Source organism: Ahaetulla prasina, chromosome 2 (assembly GCF_028640845.1).
Source record: "Ahaetulla prasina isolate Xishuangbanna chromosome 2, ASM2864084v1, whole genome shotgun sequence".
Lineage (NCBI taxonomy): Eukaryota > Metazoa > Chordata > Lepidosauria > Squamata > Colubridae > Ahaetulla > Ahaetulla prasina.
The window spans coordinates 275951593-275970554 of NC_080540.1; the positions used below are offsets into that span (position 1 = coordinate 275951593).

The window sequence follows — 18962 nt, forward strand, 5'->3', positions numbered from 1 at the left end:
TGTTGATTTGATATAGTTTACTTTTGATAAACCCATGTTGGCTTCTGCCATGTTTTACCCATTTCTTTGAAATCCAGTTGGTAGGACTGTAGCTTTCCAGTTCTTTTTCTTTCTCTTTTTTGAGAGCAGGAACAACATTTGCCCTCCTATAATACTATACTAATTTCTGAAACATGACAAAAAAACTTCAAGATGAAATCAACAAGCTCTAAGACATAATAGATCTGGTCCTGGAGATTTAAACTTGTTCATGGTAGTTGGTGCTTCTTAGCCATCTTTTTACTTGCATTAGGTTATCACACACTCCCCTTGCCTATTTTTCTGCTTCAGTCCATTTCATTATGTTTTCCCTCAGGGTAGAAGGATATGAGAAGTTCTGCCTTACCTTAATAACATGTTATCATCCTGAATCATTCCTAAGCAGCATGTCCACCTATTGCCTTTTCCTCTTCTTATTAGTAAAAGCCCCAAAAAGCCTTTTTTGTTCATTTTAGCTTTCGTTCCATGCAAAAGAACATTCAAACTTGTTCCAACTTTCTGCAGATATTATCAACTTGCAAGTATACCTACCTGATGATCTTATTTATCTTACATTTCTTATATACTGTATGTCCCTTTTAGCAGTTAGTTCAGTCAAGGGTTACTATACTTCCACAGTGATTCCCTATATTGCAGTGGTATGTAGCTAACTTCCAGCAACCTATTTTGAGAAAACCTATTTCTACCTATTTTTTGACTTGTTTGTTTAATTAGGTTCTCTTTATTTTACAGTATCTAGTTTTCAGACGTGTGGAGAATATATCATATTTTAGGTTTATTTGTGCAGAAATATTGAAAATCCAAAAGAATTCACCAACTTTTAAGCACCACTATAGATCTTTCTATCTAAATTAATCCAACCTTACAATCATAAGGCACAAGTCCGATATTCTTTAGAACATGAAATGATGGATTTTGTAAAATAAGATATTCAAAATTTGTTTCAAAGTTGCTGTCATTTGTCAGTGTTTATTTTAGTAACACTCTTTAATTGTTTGTAAGTTTAAGCTCCACCAAAATATTTTCTAATATAACTCAGGGATCTTACAGTGTTGACCAAGTTTTTTTTTTTTAGGGGTGCACAGTTTTGGGGAGGGGGGGTGAAGGGCTGAATTTGAAGTTTCCAATAAACATTTTCTGGCCACACTTCAAGAAATGAACAGGTCCGGGATATGGACTAACTTTACATTTTAACTTTAAGTTAGTTAAATACAGTTAAGGTTTCATCATATATTTCATTCAATAACATTCAAACTATTTAATTTTTTGAAAGCTTAGGGATCACTGTCCAAGGCTATGGAAAGCTACAGGTAGCCTTGGGACATCTGGTTGGGCAATTCTCTGTGTTTTGTAATAAAAAAAAATTGTAGTTGAATAAGGCTCTATATTTAAAAAGCAGTATTCTTTTGATACAATATATGTTAATGTTTTTACTAATATAGTTGCTTTACCCATAGCAATTAATGTGATATTGCGTATCACTGTGTAAACAATATTTGGAGATGAACTTCTGCTGTGCAATTTAGTAAAACACTTTCCTATTGCCACACCTTAGAAGCTGCCAGAAGGTTGGTTTTCAGTCACAAAATGAGATAGTTAAAAAGATACCTTCAGCCAGTTGGATAATTGTCTCAATCACAACAATATGGCAATTATACTTGTCATAACTTGCCATATCATCTATTACTTGTATATTCAGTATAAGTATTCAGTTGACTTTAATGTCCTAATGAAAACAAAGTCCAGTTGCTTTTTTGAAAAAGCACCTTTGGGACAAGAAAAATGTGACTAAATAAAACTTTGTCAAGGTGGGCAGAAAGTGCTCTAAGTAGTTATACTATTAATTATCCCTTTCTGAAACCTTCCCTAAGAGTCACTAGATTATCTGAGACTAGATTATCTGAGTCTATCTAAGGCAAGTTTGCAGGAGCAATCAGCATAGAACACAGGAAGGGAGCCTAGTTAAAATGTGGTACTCTGTTATCCTCCTTCACTATGCTCTGAACTTTTTTCTATTAATTCTCAGCTGGCAGATAGAATACAGGTAGCCCTTGACTTACGACTGCTCATTTAACAATGGTCTGGAATGATGATGGCTTTGGAATGCATGCTTCCAACTATTCTAAATGTCGCAGCACCCTGCAATTACATGATTATGATCTGAGTGCTGGGCATCCTGTTTGCCCTTACAGCCAGTTGCCAAGTGTCCTGAAATTGTGTGACTGCCATTTGCAAACAACTCTGCAGATTCCCTAGAAACCCAACGGGAAAGCCAGCTACAAGCTGCTGCCACTTGCCTGAAGGATTCCCTCTAATCTCTAGGGACTGATTGAAAGAGCTGCTTACTGAAGGGCAAGAATTCAGCTTTGTTCCTGTAGCCATCCAAAGGAATAACTTTCAATGCATGGAGGGGAACTGAACTCCTTTGGCAGGGTCCAGAAACAAAGATTTCAGCTCTGTTCTTACACCCAAGCAAAACAGTTGCCTTCCATGCATGGAGGAGAGCTGACCTTCTTCAGCGAGTGCAGAAATGGAACTCAAATCCTGACAATTTCAGCTCCATTTCTGCACCCCGTTGAAGGAGTTCCTTTCCATACCCAATGGGAGATGAAATACTTTGGCAGGCAGTTTTTCCAGTCAACTCCCAGAGATGAGAGGGAGCTGAAATACAAGCAGAGAAGCAGCATGGTGAGAAAAGGAGTGTGGGATGCCTCAGGTGGGTAGGGGAAGTTCTTAGAAGACCGACACATGCTGTGCATGAGCGACTCTTCTCTTAGGGGCTGTATTGGATTTCATTAGGAAGGATTTTCAGCTCCTTAGTGGAGCCTCCCACTGTTTCTCATGCTTCCTACATAGGACTCCTTCCACAAAATTGCTTAACAACCACAGAACCAGGATTACAATCATTGAGAGAAGCAGTCACATTAATGACTGCTTTGCTTAGTGACCAAAATTCTGGTCCTAGTTGGGGTTGTAAGTCGAAGACTACCTATAAGGAGAAAACATTTCTGCTATTAAAGTAGCAACAGAATGGTAGATGTGCAACAGAATGGATTTCCCAATTTTCCAGATGTTTTGAATAATACTTCCCATCAGTCTTAAAATAGTCTGATAAAGAGCCAGAAATTATGTCAATTGTAATCCACAATAGTTAGGTGATTTACACTGGGCATCGATATCCTGTGGTGGATATCAACAAGATAAAATAATACCCTATACCATTTCTAGCTCCATATGGAGTAGATCCTATGCCTTCATAATATCCCATCCACTAAGAACATTTCACTAAACACTCATGGCAAAATGGCAAAATTTCAATTTTTAGAAAACTCTCAACATCCACCCTTAACATCTCTCCCCAAACAATCCTTTCAAATAGCTTCAGATCACTGGTTTGAGGCAAATTTCAGCTTACTTTTTCCTTTTTCAATGTTCTAAGGGTAGCGATAGGAGACAAAAATTCAACTCCCCTTCCTTAGCGTACCAACTCAGTGAAAAACAGTCTGATGACAGTGTTAAGAAAAGTAGTATTTTGAGGCATTTTAGGTTTAGAGAAGGGAGCAGTTTGCCTCACAAAAGCCTTCCTAAAACCAAGCAAACTGCACATAACACACATAAACACACACACTACAGTACATGCTGAAAATTTTTGATCCCTTTCTGGTTACATTACCAGATGACTTCCTGTGACTTTCCTGAAATTAGGAGGCTGAATTGAACCTCTGTTCTGTCAAATGTCTCCTTATCGTGAGGCATCAGATAATAGTTTTTCAGTATGTCCCAGCATAACATTCACTTGCACTCAGGAGAAAAATAGTATCGGGACAATAAGATGAAGGTAATTTTCTTCTGTTAGACTTACTTTTGCACAAGCTTGTATTCAAAGTCGATACTGAAATAGATATCGTATTTAAAATAATAAACTCCATGATACTTTTATTTTACTCTCCCTTCATTCTGCTAAATATATAGACTAAAGTATTCTTTATTTAAATTTGATAGTTCAGGCTATTTGCTTACCAAGGCACTCTTATCAGTTCATTAATCTTTTCATTCCCCTCCAGTTTTACATTCTTAAAATATTTTTGTTGTACATAAAAGAGAACTAGTTGCAGAATTATCTCTTCTGTGTGCCTTAACTCCACATTTTTTAGTGTGATGGTAAATTATTAAACTTTAGTAAACTCTTCTGACTAATGCTGTTCTTTTCTTAGCTACTACTTGTAGAAAGAGCAGTTGCATTTTAACCTTCCTTTGTATTGGCAGAATGTTCTAAGTTGATGTGCATTATAAGAACCTTCCCCCCCCCAATTCGTTTAATGAAAATATGCATTTCATTTTAAATTGTCTTTAAAAACTTCAGCTACATAAAAAGATTTATAAACTGGTGGATAGTTCTTATGCCTGAAAACTATCTGCAAGACTGCACAAGGAAAAACATTTATTTCTTTATGCCAACTTCCACTTATATAATATATAATCTGGACATATTTTAATTCATTAATCTGAATTAAAAGGGATCTAGGATCTAATCAGCTTCATCCAAAAAAATTTGAGATTTTGATGTCACCACATAGTCTAAGACTTGATTCAAAAAGATTTGATTTGAGACTGGTCAGAAATGTACAGTGATGATAGTTAATGACCATTGTTTAAACAAAAGTCTTATTCTTGCCTTCTTAAACGGGCTGAAACATGTTCCATGTTCTGACAAAGAAAGATTTGTAATATGGATTTAGGCAAATATTCTCTAGTATCCCAAGATGAGTGTTTATCCAACGAAGTTATAAACCTCCAAGCTACTTATTTACATCATTGGAATTGGAAACAAATTTCTTTTGTCAATCCTTCCCGCTGGTATTATCCAAAGTTGAGTTTAGATCTAAGCAGATCTGAATTGCTTTATCAAAAAAAAAAATACCCTGCAAACATATCCTTACAAGATGTCAAAGGGTTTCACACTATAGGGGTTTATGTATAATAGATAATATAATATATTATATTAAATATTTAAGTGTTGGGTTATATTATAACTCAACACTTAAACATTTCTGATTTGCCTTTCCCACATTAATATATCTTATGTTGGTTCCAAAAGTTAGCATTCAGAACTTCCAAATAAACATATATAGAATGCACCCTCAAAATACTTATTAATGTTTATATTTTGAGCCTATCACTATCTACTTAGTAGTAAGTGCCATTGACTTAAGTGGGAATTTTCAGGTAACCATATATAGGATAACAGCCTTATTTGTGTTTTGTGCCTTTTAAATGTATACAGTTAACTTTAGTTTCTTGGGATACAGGGGGAAAATGTTAAAATAGACACCAAAGATTTTGATTAAACCAAATGTAATTATTCCATAATATTACGAGCAGTTTTAGATATTAGATTAAACATTATCATGCCAAACATGCTTAACAACATAGCATACATATACAAGTTATAGGAAATCATTATATCTTCATCCTACATATTATGAATAAGTAAGTTATACCATAAAGGACATTCTAGTTATTCTAATATTCATAATATTTCATATATATTTATTCAAACACATATTTTATTGCATTCTATTTGCAGAGAAAAAGAATTTTTCTCTGCAAATAGAATGCAATAAAGAATGTAATAAGAGGGAAGAATAGTCTTAAAAATATAAACTGTAATGTAACTGTAATGAATTACTATTTTAAAAAAGGAAGCCACATGCTTACTATAACTTTTTATCAGATGTAATCTCCAATATTTGAAACTTTAGGACAATCCTAAAGTGGATTTCCCTAAAATGCAAGTGATATAATCTCCATACATAATAACATTAATGCAAGGTTTTATGCTGGGTGTCAAGTCTTAAAACTTGGAGAATCATTGGTATCCAAGTTCCTATTGAGTCAAAATTGGGTTTGCTGAATGTTCCTGAGAATCATCATGCATGAGACATGTTACAGCAGTATTAGAGAATACTAATGTAACTTTAGTTTACAGGATCAGGTGAGTTAATAAATGGTAACATATATGTTTCATAAGTCCAAGAATAATTAATAGAAAAAATTGTGAAATGGCCCCTGCCACAAAAAAGAGGGGAGGGAGAATTCCCCCCACAAAGACACAAAATTATTTATTTGATTCTTCTTCCTGCTCTGAGTATCACTCTTATCCATTGTAGCCTTCAGTTACCAAAAAGCTACCTCTCTCTCTTAAGGAGTTATGAAGTAGTTCTGAGTTATTCAAGTCTAAACTTGGATAAATGCTATTGTGGAGTAGGAAATGACTGTATTCTTTCTAGTACTATACAGTAGTGGCCAAAATTGTGGAAACCTTTTGAAAAAAGTGTATTTTCTAAAACTAGCTAACTCCACTTTTTTTGGAGTAGTACCATAACATTATATATCAATGGAAACATAATTTAATCAAGAATGTAATGCAATAACTTTTATGAAGGATTTGCTATTAGAATAGCGGTTACAGTATAAAGAAGAAAAGTGAAACAGAAAAAAATGAGATATACAAAAATTATCATGTCAGTTAATACTTAGTTGGGTAACCTTTAGCATGAATTATGGCCTTACAACGTCTTCCGATGGAGTGAACCGAGTCTTTTAGTTCTGCAGCTGTTATAATGTGAAACCAAGATTGAATGATTGCTTCTATTAACTGGGTTTTATTGCTGGGTCGCTTCTGACTAACAAGTTTCTTTAGTTGGCTCCATGGATTTTCAATTGGGTTAAGGTCTGGGCTATTTCCAGGCCATTCCAGCAGTGGAATATGATTATCTTGAAACTCCAAAAAAGAAAGTGGTGTTATTAGCCCTCAAACCTCAAAAATACACTTTTCCCAAAAGGTTTCCACAATTTTTCCCGTTCAGTGGGAAATAACCTCTTTTAAAATTTAACAAACCATTGGACATTTGCTTTGTGAAATTGGCTGGGCTAAATTTTTTATCTTATATCTTTACAGGTAAATTATGGGAAGGTGAGCAATGAAAGTAAAAAAGGACTCAGGTTTACTGTATCACATGGCTGCAGTTCTGAATTTGCATTTGTGCCGTGTGATAGCACTGTTGCTGTTTACACAATTTATTCAGGAGACCTAATAACTACACTTAGGGGACATTATAGTTCGGTTGACTGCTGTGTCTTTCAACCAAATTTTCAGGTAAGTGAAGCCATCTGGAGAATTTTAGGTTATTTAAGTATGACACCAAACAGGTTTTCTTTAAAACACTGAGCTATATTGAGTACATGGTCCCTATCCTTATATGCAGTAGAGTTCAAGTGAACTTCAGTTTAAGAAAGCAAAGCGTTTCAGCTTTTCATTTTGAGGTTGAATATGATGCACTGTCTCTATGACAGTCTCTCCATGTGTTTCTCTAACATTTAAAGTATAGTAAGAGAATGACTATTTCTATACATGGGATTTCAGTTAAGTGATTATGATTAATAGACAAATGGTGATGTATTTCTTTAAGATTATCCCTTCCCATTAGCAGCAGGTCTCATTTGTGCAAAAAAATTTCTGCTATGTATTTAAGAGGGTATATTGAGGGATTCAACTGAGAGCGGTGTGGTGCCCTAGTGGTGCCTCCCATTCAGAAGGTTGAGAGTTCAATCCTAGGTAGTTGCAGGTGTTTTCCTCCTAAGGTGCAAAGAAAAAATATTTGCTGCGAACTCTGTGTGGCATCAGGAAGGGCATCGGCCAGTAAACTCTTAGCTTCATCTAGCCCAAACTCTACTCCAAATTAAGGGATTACAGGATCTTTATGATTTTAAACAAATTGAAGGACCCAGATTCTACCTTTCAAGTTTCAAAACAAAACAAAAGACTTGCTTGATATCCCATCGAGTGCTCCTAATCAGTTTGACTAATACTGAATTAGATGGCCTAACAGCCTGATGTGATTTAAAGCAGCTTCCTGTCTTTAGAGCAGTCTACCATGTCAGCATTACAATAATGCTAGTACACAAATTAAGGCGAGGTTCTCAGTTAGGCAAATGTATAATGAAAAATTATAAGCTTTAGTCTTATAGCTGTTTGGTCTAGACAATTGAATTTTTGAATATGCTTTAAATAAACCTAATGACACTTGACTTATTGCAATAAGTGCATTATGAAAGTTAACATCATTCATGAAATCTTTACAAATGTTAAATTGTGTTTTTGCATTACATTGAGATGGCATTAACTTTGCAAGTCATTGGAGATCAACATCTCAAGCTTATTTATGTAGATTAGAAAATGTTGGTAGAAGGAGTATTTCTAAAAACTTTGTATAGAATGCAAACTGTATAGAATGCATTTTCTAGCCACATATTTTAAACGTTCTGGAAATTGAAAGGCTGGGACACAGTTAATTCAAGATGGGGATAAATTTTATGCTGTGGCTAATACATCTACATTTCCCCAATTGAAATTTTCATTTATTCAGTGTTTCAGGTTTTTTTCAGGATACACAGAATGTATTTTTAGATTATTATATTAAAATTAGGATAAAGATGCTAATTTAGAAACAAATGTGACTAGTCATGGGATGCCTTTTTTGGAAGTGTCTTATCCCAGCACTTCTACGGCCAAGAACAGTTCTTAAGAAAACATCTTTAAAAACTGTTGCAACTCCTCTGTTGAAATGGTAGAGGCAAAGCCAAAGGAGTGGACAGATAAAGAGTCAGCATAGCCCACAGCTGGATAGAGGGCAGGGCAAGGGGCTCAGATGAGAGACTCCTAAGTAAAGGAGATAATGGGAGGAAGGGAAGAAGAATTGTAATTTAAATTTAATTTAATTTGTAATACTGATGATGACTCCTGCCTGGTTTATCCTTCAAGACCAACATCTATGGAGCATGAGAAATAATATTCTGAACTTGTTTTGTGGGCATTTTCCCCTAGCTTAGGTCCTTCAGTAATGGACTACACGTTTTATAATTCTAGAAGTGGTTGAAGTTGTAATCCAATATAACCAGGGGGTCTCTGCTACCTTAAGACAGAAATGAATAAATGACCATGTTTATTTTAATTTATTTTAATTCATTACGAATATATTTCAAATTGATTAGGTTTAGGTATAATTTTTTCACCAACAAATACCACAAGATAGCTAATAACAATGCAATAATATTTCAAAAACAATTATCAGAGTTTAAAAATTAATATTTTTTAAAAAAAAGATATAACTGATTACCCAACCTAGCATTCAGCCACTTTATATACTGATAGTAATAGTGCTTAGACAGTGCTTTACAGCCCTCTCTAAGCATTTTACAGAGTCAGCATATTGCCCTCAACTATCTGAGTTCTCATTTTACTGATCTCAGAAAGATGGAAGCCTTGAGCCTAGTGAGATTTGAACTACCAAATTATAGGCAGCTGGCAGTCAACAGAAGTAGCCTGCAGTACTGTCTACAGCAGGATAACAGAGAAGAAGTTAGCTGTACTTTCCCTAGCCAAGTGCTTCAAAGCCTGGAAGAAGATACCAAAAGGCCTTTGCTCACATTTCTATTAAACAGTGGTGAGATAAGAACATTGTTTAGCCATGCATGTTACAGTTTTTTAAGATAGCCTATTCTTGGCTTATATAGGCCTTCATATAGTTTCTGGATCAAACCAGTCTTTTTAGTTCTTTTTTGCTTTGTACGGTTGTAACTTAGGAAAACACAAAATCTGCTTATTAGGAAGGAAGTCTTGTTGAGCTTATTGGAGCTTATTTCTGAATAATATTTCCCTGTCAGCCCAATTGAAGTGGCTAATGTAGCATGCTGAGGTGCCCAGATGCTAGGATAATATCAGACTATCCTCTTTCCTTATTCAGCATTAACTTAACATTATTTTGTTTGTTTCTTAATGACAGGAACTTTATAGCAGTGGCAGAGATGGCAATATTCTTGCCTGGGTGCCATATTTGAGGGAACCAGAACCCGATGATGCTCATTCTGAAAAGGTAAAAAACTTTAACTGCAGCAAAGTTGGAACTCGAAAATTTATAGATAAGGACATGAAAGGAAGAAATGCTTATCTGCTTTTTTAGTAAGCAACAAGAACTTGTCACTAATGGGATGATAGCTAATTATAGCTCCTTATGGCAAATTGTTGTCTCATCTTGTACTGATTTGAGGTGTGATTGGATTGATTCTATAGCTTCATTATATTTGTACTAAGGCAAGGGAGACAGGCTCAATATTTAGAAATGTGTGTCCTTTACATTCCAGACAAGGGCATGGCTTCTATTTCTTATCCTTTCAGTATGTTATGGTATAGGATAAAACACATGCAGAATGGAAAATATTGGCTGAAGCATGACTTGTTTGTAGCTTCTTAACTGCTGTTCTTAAGGAAAGGACTTTAAAGCAAACAAGAAGGATTTTACTTTCAGCTAACTTGTATGAGTAGTTCCTAGCAGTCTTGTCATTAGCCTGCCTTTACCTATATATAATTATTTCCATAGAGCTATACAATAATATAGCAGAATTATTTCCGGTGATGGTAGTCATGGGAATTTATAGAGACAGAATTCATTCAAGTTAATTTTTCATAATTGTAATCCCTTTTTCTTTTATTTTTTAGTTGCCTTCTAAGCATTTCTTAAATTCTGCATATGAAGATGCATGGAGCAGCAGTGATAGTGAGGCTGGATGAATTCTTAAATAACTTTTAACATAAAGATGATAAACAATCACGCCCATTTTTTTAACGAAGGACATTAACTATCAGGACCAGATACAGCTATGGCTTTCAAGTTCTTAACATAAGATTTCATGAATACTTTCCTTTTTTCTCTTTTGTCATTGGCAAATTTTGCCCAACCAACATGTTTACTTTTTCATTTACAATGAAGTAAGAAGGCATTTCTTTGTGTGTATTTGCTCTCTTCTGTAAAAATACAATGGACCTGCTCATATTTTGTTTTTCAGTAGACCTCAGTTACATTCATACCCATTTGTATGACAAAATCTTTATCTTAGGATTTCTTATACAGAGTTGCACTTTCTATAGGTGTAATATTTTCATGGTTGAAAAATAGGATCTGAATAAAAGCTGAACATTTTAAGACTAATAATCTCAATTAATTGTCAAATTAAGAATGATAAAAATATGTAAGAAGTTGTTTAGAAAAATATAACTATTTGCCTCTCTCTTAAGGGCAATCCAATAAATCCATTTGGTCTCCAGTTCACATAACAGTGTCTTTAGATAGAAAAGATTCTAAGAGGACCTCAGCCTCTCAATCCAGTCAGATATTGTTGAAAAGATGGATAAAACAGCTTTTTTGCATTGTACTTGACATCATACATTGCAGAGTTGCTGACATATAATAAAGCTGTTACCACTAGTTTGGTTTTCAGATGCATTGATATGCAAGATGTAGCTTTTGAGATGCTATTGAACTACAACTTCCAAGACAGTATAGTAAATATAGTAAAATATGTTTACTATTCAGATTTTTTGAATGAAAATCTTGGTTAACTGTTGTTGTCTCTTAGTAGCTTTACCATATTCTGTAAGTTCTTTCTTTTCCTACTTCAAAACTGAATGTTAGGTGCTATACACATGTACAGTTTCCATGGGATCAAATACATTAAATGTTTCTGCTTTACATAGTTCTCCATTTACAGCATGTTTTAAAATCAATTGGTATATGTTTCAAAACAAGATTAAAATACATGTCTCTGAGATAATTTCATGATTTAATATTGTCAGGACATGTTTTTCCACTAGAAACACTGCAAAAGTGCTACTGCTGACTGTCCCAAACATGCTTTTTCAAGGGGCAACTAGACTTTCCAGAAAGTCTAGCAGCCTCTGAAAAAGCACCTTTGGGGTAACCATGACGTGGATGACTGAGAATCTCCATAAACATACTCCTGACTGACAACGTGAAAAATGAGTACCTCTGTCTGCTGGCGGGGCAAACGAGAAAAGCAGAACTAGTATTTTCATTCATTTCCTTTACTGGAACTTGCTTACATTAAATATCTAGTACACATTTGCTTCTTGTTGGGGGCTTCCTTATGTCAGAAGTTGCAGAGAGTATGGGAAATGACCTTGACAGAGATAAGCAGGAACCATTGCCCAGGCAAAAGGGCCTGAAGTGTTTTTTAAGTCCATAACAAGGAGTTAATATTTAGGAGTAAGTCAGGTAAATGCCTCCCTAATTCACTGAACTATAAGAAAGAGAAGTAAATAGAGCACAATAAGATTTGCAAGCTTTTATCATTACAGTCAATCTCAATCAAAGTAAAATTTAGCCTCCTTGTGGATTGATTTTCTGATCTGATCTATAATGAGACTGACAGAACTACATACAGTAAATATGTATTAAGACTAGGAAAATGGTTTAGTCACTTATATATAAGGATAGAAATATTTTCAACTCAGGAGATTAAATTGGCTTTGATAAGCATTTTAGAGATGTTTTCTACTGCTGATATAAAGCTTCCGTTGACATGTTTCCCCATCACACATCTTGTTACTGTAGTATACTTAATTTTACACTTACAACTCTATCACTAGAACTGCAAATCAACTCCACATCCTTGCCATGCTCCTGATAGCTTCTATAATACTCTGCCAATGGGTTTCTGGAAGACCAAGGGATAACTTGGTTGGAAGAAGCAAAAATATGGTCAATAGCAACTGGTGCAGATGAATCTGTAGGTATTCTCTTGTTTTAGGAGTGAGACACATCCCTAAAGGTGGCTGAACCAACCTGATTTGGTCAACAGTGTAGAACATGGAGGAGATCAGGGCACATCTAACTATCTTACAATTAATCAAAACAAACACAGTGGAAACTCATGTCAAAGTCCCGGAAGGTAGAGAGATACTTGAAAAACTGCTTTGCAGTATTAGAAACGTTAGTTTCCCAATAAAGCAGCCTTCTTGTCACTCCTTTCTCTACAAGAAATCTAAGAATATGACAGTCTCTTTAAAGTAGGCCAGGTCAAGAAACAGAATAATAGAGATTCCAGGATTGCTACTTCCTTATAATAGGGCATTAATAGCCTTATCTTGAATGCCTGTCCAAGTTCCTGTTTGTCTCATCTAGTACCAAACAAATCAAAGTGGGCTTATTTTGAGATTCTATTCCACACTTGCTTCAGTCTCTGGAGCAGGGGTGGGCAATTAATTTTCCCAAGGGACCACATTAGAAACTGGGACAGTGGTGGATGGCCAAATCAATGTAACCTGATTTGATGTCCTCAAACTCTGTCTCTTTAACTCCTCAGGTTCCTAGGAACGAGCACTGCGCAGGCGCAGAAAAGCACTTTTTCTCCTTGCCCTCCTGCAGCCAACTGAAGGCGTGCACAACAATTACACAGAGCTGGACCTGAATCAATTTCTTTCCCCACCCCCCTGCTGTGCAGCTATTTACATTTGATTTCTAATTTCCAATTGACCCCATGCAGGCCAGTCAGGCCCAGCCAAAGGGCCGGTTGTGGTCTGGGGGCTGTAAAATGCCCAGGTCTGCTGTGGAGTATGTAATCTCTTCCATGTCCAGTGTGTTCCTCCAGGTTCGTTAGAGCTCAACAGAGAGTCAAGTAACAAGTGACAAAAAAAGCATTCTCAGATGTTATCCACTTTAACTGGATCATGGGTGATGTTTTGTGTGTCATAACCACAATTGTTTTCGTTTAACATTAAACCAAACTATCAAATCAGTTGTGTCATGCAACTAGAGGTAACTGAATCAACAGAATGTTCTTTTTTCCAGCAAAATAAAATTTCAGTTCAATTGCATCAAAATGATTTTTTTTAAAAAGACTTGAAATGGGCAGAGAAAGTGGGAATAGATTATTTTCCTCTTACAGTAAATAATAGTTCTAATCACAGCTGTCTGCTACTATTAGAATTATTGAATTTGAATACGACTATGAAGTTTCTACGATCATATTGTTTTCTCCTCAATGCCTTACTGGTGCAGTTCTGTTGTGTGAGCAGAACCTCTCCCTGTGGGGGAAATGGCTTATCTATGAGAAAAATTGGGAATCTGGTAAATATAGTCATGGCCGAAAGTGTTGGCACCCCAGAAATTTTTCCAGGAAATCAAGTATTTCTCACAGAAAAGTATTGCAGTAACACATGTTTTGCTATACACATGTTTATTCCCTTTGTGTATATTGGAACAAAACAAAAAACGGCAGGAAAAAAAACAAAGTGGACAAAGTGTCACACAAAACTCCAAAAATGGGCTGGATAAAATTATTGGCACCCTTTCAAAATTGTGGATAAATAAGATTGTTTCAAGCATGTGATGCTCCTTTAAACTCACCTGGGGCAAGTAACAGGTGTGGGCAATGTAAAGATCACACCTGAAAGCAGATAAAAAGGAGAGAAGTTCACTTAGTCTTTGCACTGTGTGTCTGTGTGTGCCACACTAAGCATGGACAACAGAAAGGAGAAGAGAACTGTCCGAGGACTTGAGAACCAAAATTGTGGAAAAATATCAACAATCTCAAGGTTACAAGTCCATCTCCAGAGATCTAGATTTGCCTTTGTCCACAGTGCACAACATTATCAAGAAGTTTGCAACCCATGGCCCTGTAGCTAATCTCCCTGGGTGTGGATGGAAGAGAAAAATTGATGAAAGGTTGTAATGCAGGATAGTCTGGATGGTGGATAAGCAGCCCCAAACAAGTTCCAAAGAAATTCAAGCTGTCCTGCAGGCTCAGGGAGCATCAGTGTCAGTGCGAACTATCCATTGACATTTAAATGAAATGAAACGCTATGGCAGGAGACTCAAGAGGACCCCACTGCTGACAGAGACATAAAAAAGCAAGACTACAGTTTGCCAAAATGTATTTGAGTAAGCCAAAATCCTTCTGGGAAAATGTCTTGTGGACACATGAGACCAAGATAGAGCTTTTTGGTAAAGCACATCATTCTACTGTTTACCGAAAACAGAATGAGGCCTACAAAGAAAAGAACATAGTGCCTACAGTGAAATATGGTGGAGGTTCAATGATGTTTTGGGGTTGTTTTGCTGCCTCTGGCACTGGGTGCCTTGACTGTGTGCAAGGCATCATGAAATCTGAGGATTATCAGGAGGGCGCACAAAAGCAGGGATACCCTTCTCAAGCGAGCGGCTGGTCTTGACCAAAGCACAGCAAAGGCGCACAGAGTGGGCGGGTTGACTAGCTGACAGGTGGCAAGGGTGCTCCAGCTTTCTCCAAGCTTGAGTCCCAGGGTGGGCATGTGAGGTTCAGTGGGGCCACCCCCATTTCCCGCTGCCTGAGCTTCTTTACTGCACCAGCGGAGTTGATTGAAAAATGTCCTCCAGTCGGTCAAAGTCCCCCGTGTAAGATTTAAAGCTGCCTGGAGGATGCTTTTAAATAGGCATGGCTGGAGGTTCATGTGACTGGGTGTGAGTGACGTTGAGTTGGTCATGCCCACTCAGGTTTTGTGGCTCCCAGTGTTTTCTGTGGCAAATGGGTCCTAATGACCCTTTTGAGTGTTTAAGGTTGCAGACCCCTGGCCTAGTCTTTCACCCAGTCCTCAAACATGGTTGGAGCTGCCTACTCAACTTTTTGAAATTGTCTAGCACAGTTCTACTACTACAGGAGAAACATGATCCAGGGAGTTATCACAAGCCTCCTCAATTGCTAATGGGAAGTCTTCCACACACAGCCTTGTGTAAGGTTTGCATTGTGTTAAAAAGGCTGAATTGGACAAGACAAGTTCCTGCAGAACTTCTCTGGCACAGCAATGGGACATTTCAATCCCTTTTCAGAATATGTCACACTGCGGTGATTGAGTCTCTGGTTCATTCAGCCTGGTGGAAAGTTGCAAAAGTTATAGTTGCAACAGCTGGTTTTACATTAGTACTTACTGCACACCACACAGCCTCCTTTCACTGCATGTTCTTTGAAGTCTATGTGCTATTGCTATCTGGGAATACACTGTCCAGTTCCAGGCATACCCATGGAATTGTGTTTAAAGTGGTTAACTTTGATTTGGCAAGAAATAGCAAGGAACACTAAGGGACCTGGTGGCGCAGTGGCTAAGGCACTGAGCTTGTCGATCAGAAGGTTGGCAGTTCAGCAGTTCAAATCCCTAGCACTGCGTAATGGAGTGAGCTCTCGTTACTCGTCCCAGCTTGTACCTGTAGTGAGCTGAAGGCCTGTGTTTCTAATATGGGTTGCTGGATTCCAGTTAATGTCATTGCTGTCTCTCACTTTTTTTGCAAAAAGTTGTACAGAGCACCTTTGTTCAAATCTTCAGCCTACACAGCACATTCTCAGACAGGGTGGCCATCTACAATCAGAAGCTCCATCACTATCAGCCTCAGGTACTAATTATTCCTTCCCAAGGCTCATTTATACATATACGTATATATATATATATATTCTTTTCCCCCATTGTTGAAGAGCAATAATTTATTTTCTGTTCAGATTTATTAGCATAAGTATTAATGTGAAATGTTCCTATTCTTTGTCTTGTCCTTTTATCTTTTGTTAATTATAGAGGTAAAAGAGATACACAATTATTCACTGCTTACTAATTTTCATGCTCAAGGAATGAGGCTCAATTCCCACCATCTCAAATTAGAAAGGGAAGTCCTGGCTTGCTGCCACTGATTGTATTTTCATGACATGCTTAGTCGTGGTTTATTTAGTTAATATATTTTTTTCCGTTTGCATCACATACCAAACCATAAATTAATTACTTGAGGTTCACAAGGTATATTAGGCTTAAAAAATGGTTGACTGACTTGTGCTTCAGTGTGCCATGCCAACCCAAGCTGATACTCTTCTTATGCACTGGATTTTAATTCCGGTTGCTAATTTAATTCCCAGCATTTATTTTCTTTTATTGTGGTAAAGTAATCCACAAAAGAAAAGTTTGTGCATGCATTGAATGGATTAACACAACCTCATAATTCACATAATCCAAAAGGAGAAAAAAAATATATATGTAGAAATTCTAAAACTTTGACCACGTTACTCAAAAGTTGGGAGACAGAGAGAGAGATAGCAAAGGAATGCAAAAAAAAAGAACAGCATTAATAGGAAATAGAGACAGGAAATGAAAATCTTGGAGCTGGGAAAATTCTTGGACCTGGGAAAGAAGCAACCATAAGAAAATGGCTCAAAGTAAATTCACCTTGATTCTACCTGGTTTAAAAGAGTGTTTTTCAAACCTGGCAAGTCTGAGATATGTGGACTCCCAGAATTCTCAGCCAGTTGAAGTACAATTTATTTTATTTATTTTTTATTTATTTATTATTAAATTTCTATACCGCACCATCTCCTGAAGGACTCAGGGCGGTTTACAGCCATATTAAAATACACGATAAATAAAAAGTAATAAATAACAATATTAAAAACAATTAAAACCAAATAGATTAATGGCCCAATCACTAAAAACGGTCAGAGACCGCTTTAAAACCATTTAAAATTTCATTTAAAAATATACTTTAGGCTAGTCCCGCTCGATGAAATAATAAGGTCTTCAGTTCACGCTTGAAGGCCCGGAGGTCGGGAAGTTGTCGTAACCCCAGAGGTAGCTCGTTCCATAGAGCTGGTGCTGCCACAGAGAAGGCCCTCCCCCTGGGGGCCGCCAACCTACATTGTTTGGTCGACGGCACCCTGAGGAGGCCTGCTCTGTGGGAGCGCACAGGTTGTTGGGAGGCAAACGGTGGCAGAAGGCGGTTTCGTAAATATCCTGGTCCTAAGCCATGGAGCGCTTTAAAGGTGGTAACCAACACCTTGAAGTGCACCCGGAAGGCTACCGGCAGCCAGTGCAAGCCACACAGGATAGGTGTTATATGGGAGCAACGCGGTGCTCCCTCTATCACCCGCGCGGCCGCATTCTGGACTAGCTGGAGCCTCCTGGTGCTCTTCAAGGGGAGCCCCATGTAGAGAGCATTGCAATAGTCCAGACGGGAAGTGATGAGGGCATGAGTGACCGTGCGCAGGGAGTCCCAGTCAAGGAAGGGGCACAACTGGCGAATCAGGCGAACCTGATAGAATGCTCCCCTGGCGACGGCCGTCAGATGTTCCTCGAAGGACAGATGATCGTCCAGGAGAACGCCTAAGTTGCGCACTCCCTCCTTGGGGGTCAGAACTTCTCCCCCAACAGTCAGCGATGGTGTGAGCTGACTGTACCGGGACGCCGGAACCCAAAGCCACTCAGTCTTGGAAGAGTTGAACTGGAGCCTGTTTCTCCCCATCCAGACCCGCACGGCTTCAAAACACCGGCCCATCACCTCAACGGCTTCATTGGGGTGGTTCGGGGTGGAAATGTACAACTGAGTATCATCAGCGTACAGATGGTAATCCACCCCGAACCCACGGATAACCTCGCCCAGCGGCTTCATATAGATGTTGAACAGGAGAGGCGAGAGAACAGACCCCTGAGGCACCCCACAAGTGAGGTGCCTTGGGGCCGATCTCTGCCCTCCTGCCAACACCGTCTGCGAACGGTCAGAGAGATAGGAGGAGAACCACCGATGAATGGTGCCTCCCACCCCCAATCTCTCCAACCACTGCAGCAGGATACCATGGTCGATGGTATCAAATTAAAGTTGCCAAATATGAAACACACTGATATAAAAGGAAAGAAGCAACCTGTTACAGACTTTTAAGAGAGTTCCAATAGCTCTTGCCTGATTTGTCTTGAAGGGCTGACAAAACTTTCCCTTGGCTCCTTGTCAAGAAAGGATGAATTCAATCAATATTCAATAATCCATTGCTGTAGATCAAATGTTGACTCTCTTTTGGTATTCTATAAATATTTTTAGCCAACTCTACAATCAAATCTATAATCCTTATTATCTTGATAGATTCTAAACACCAGAGGTATAATTAAAAATATATTCCACTGTGATTGATTTATTATGTATATTACCGTATTTTTCAGAGTATAAGACACACCTTTTTTTTTACAAAAAAGAGGGTGAACATCTGGGTGCATCTTATACTCCTAATGT

At 37.5% G+C, this 18962-nt stretch overlaps 1 protein-coding gene across 2 annotated transcripts in view; it reads left to right on the top strand.

Annotated features, from left to right (window-relative positions):
- Positions 1-11515, top strand: part of ERCC8 (ERCC excision repair 8, CSA ubiquitin ligase complex subunit) — a 35767-nt gene extending 24252 nt beyond the window's left edge. Inside the window, exons 10-12 of one of the 2 annotated variants that reach the window (XM_058170120.1) lie at positions 7001-7198; positions 9885-9974; positions 10598-11515. In XM_058170120.1, coding sequence (XP_058026103.1) covers positions 7001-7198; positions 9885-9974; positions 10598-10669 — 360 coding nt within the window. In that variant the 3' untranslated portion in view covers positions 10670-11515. The remainder of the gene's footprint in view (positions 1-7000; positions 7199-9884; positions 9975-10597) is intronic. The other variant, XM_058170121.1, reaches the window with a different exon arrangement.
- The last annotated feature ends 7447 nt before the right edge of the window (positions 11516-18962 follow it).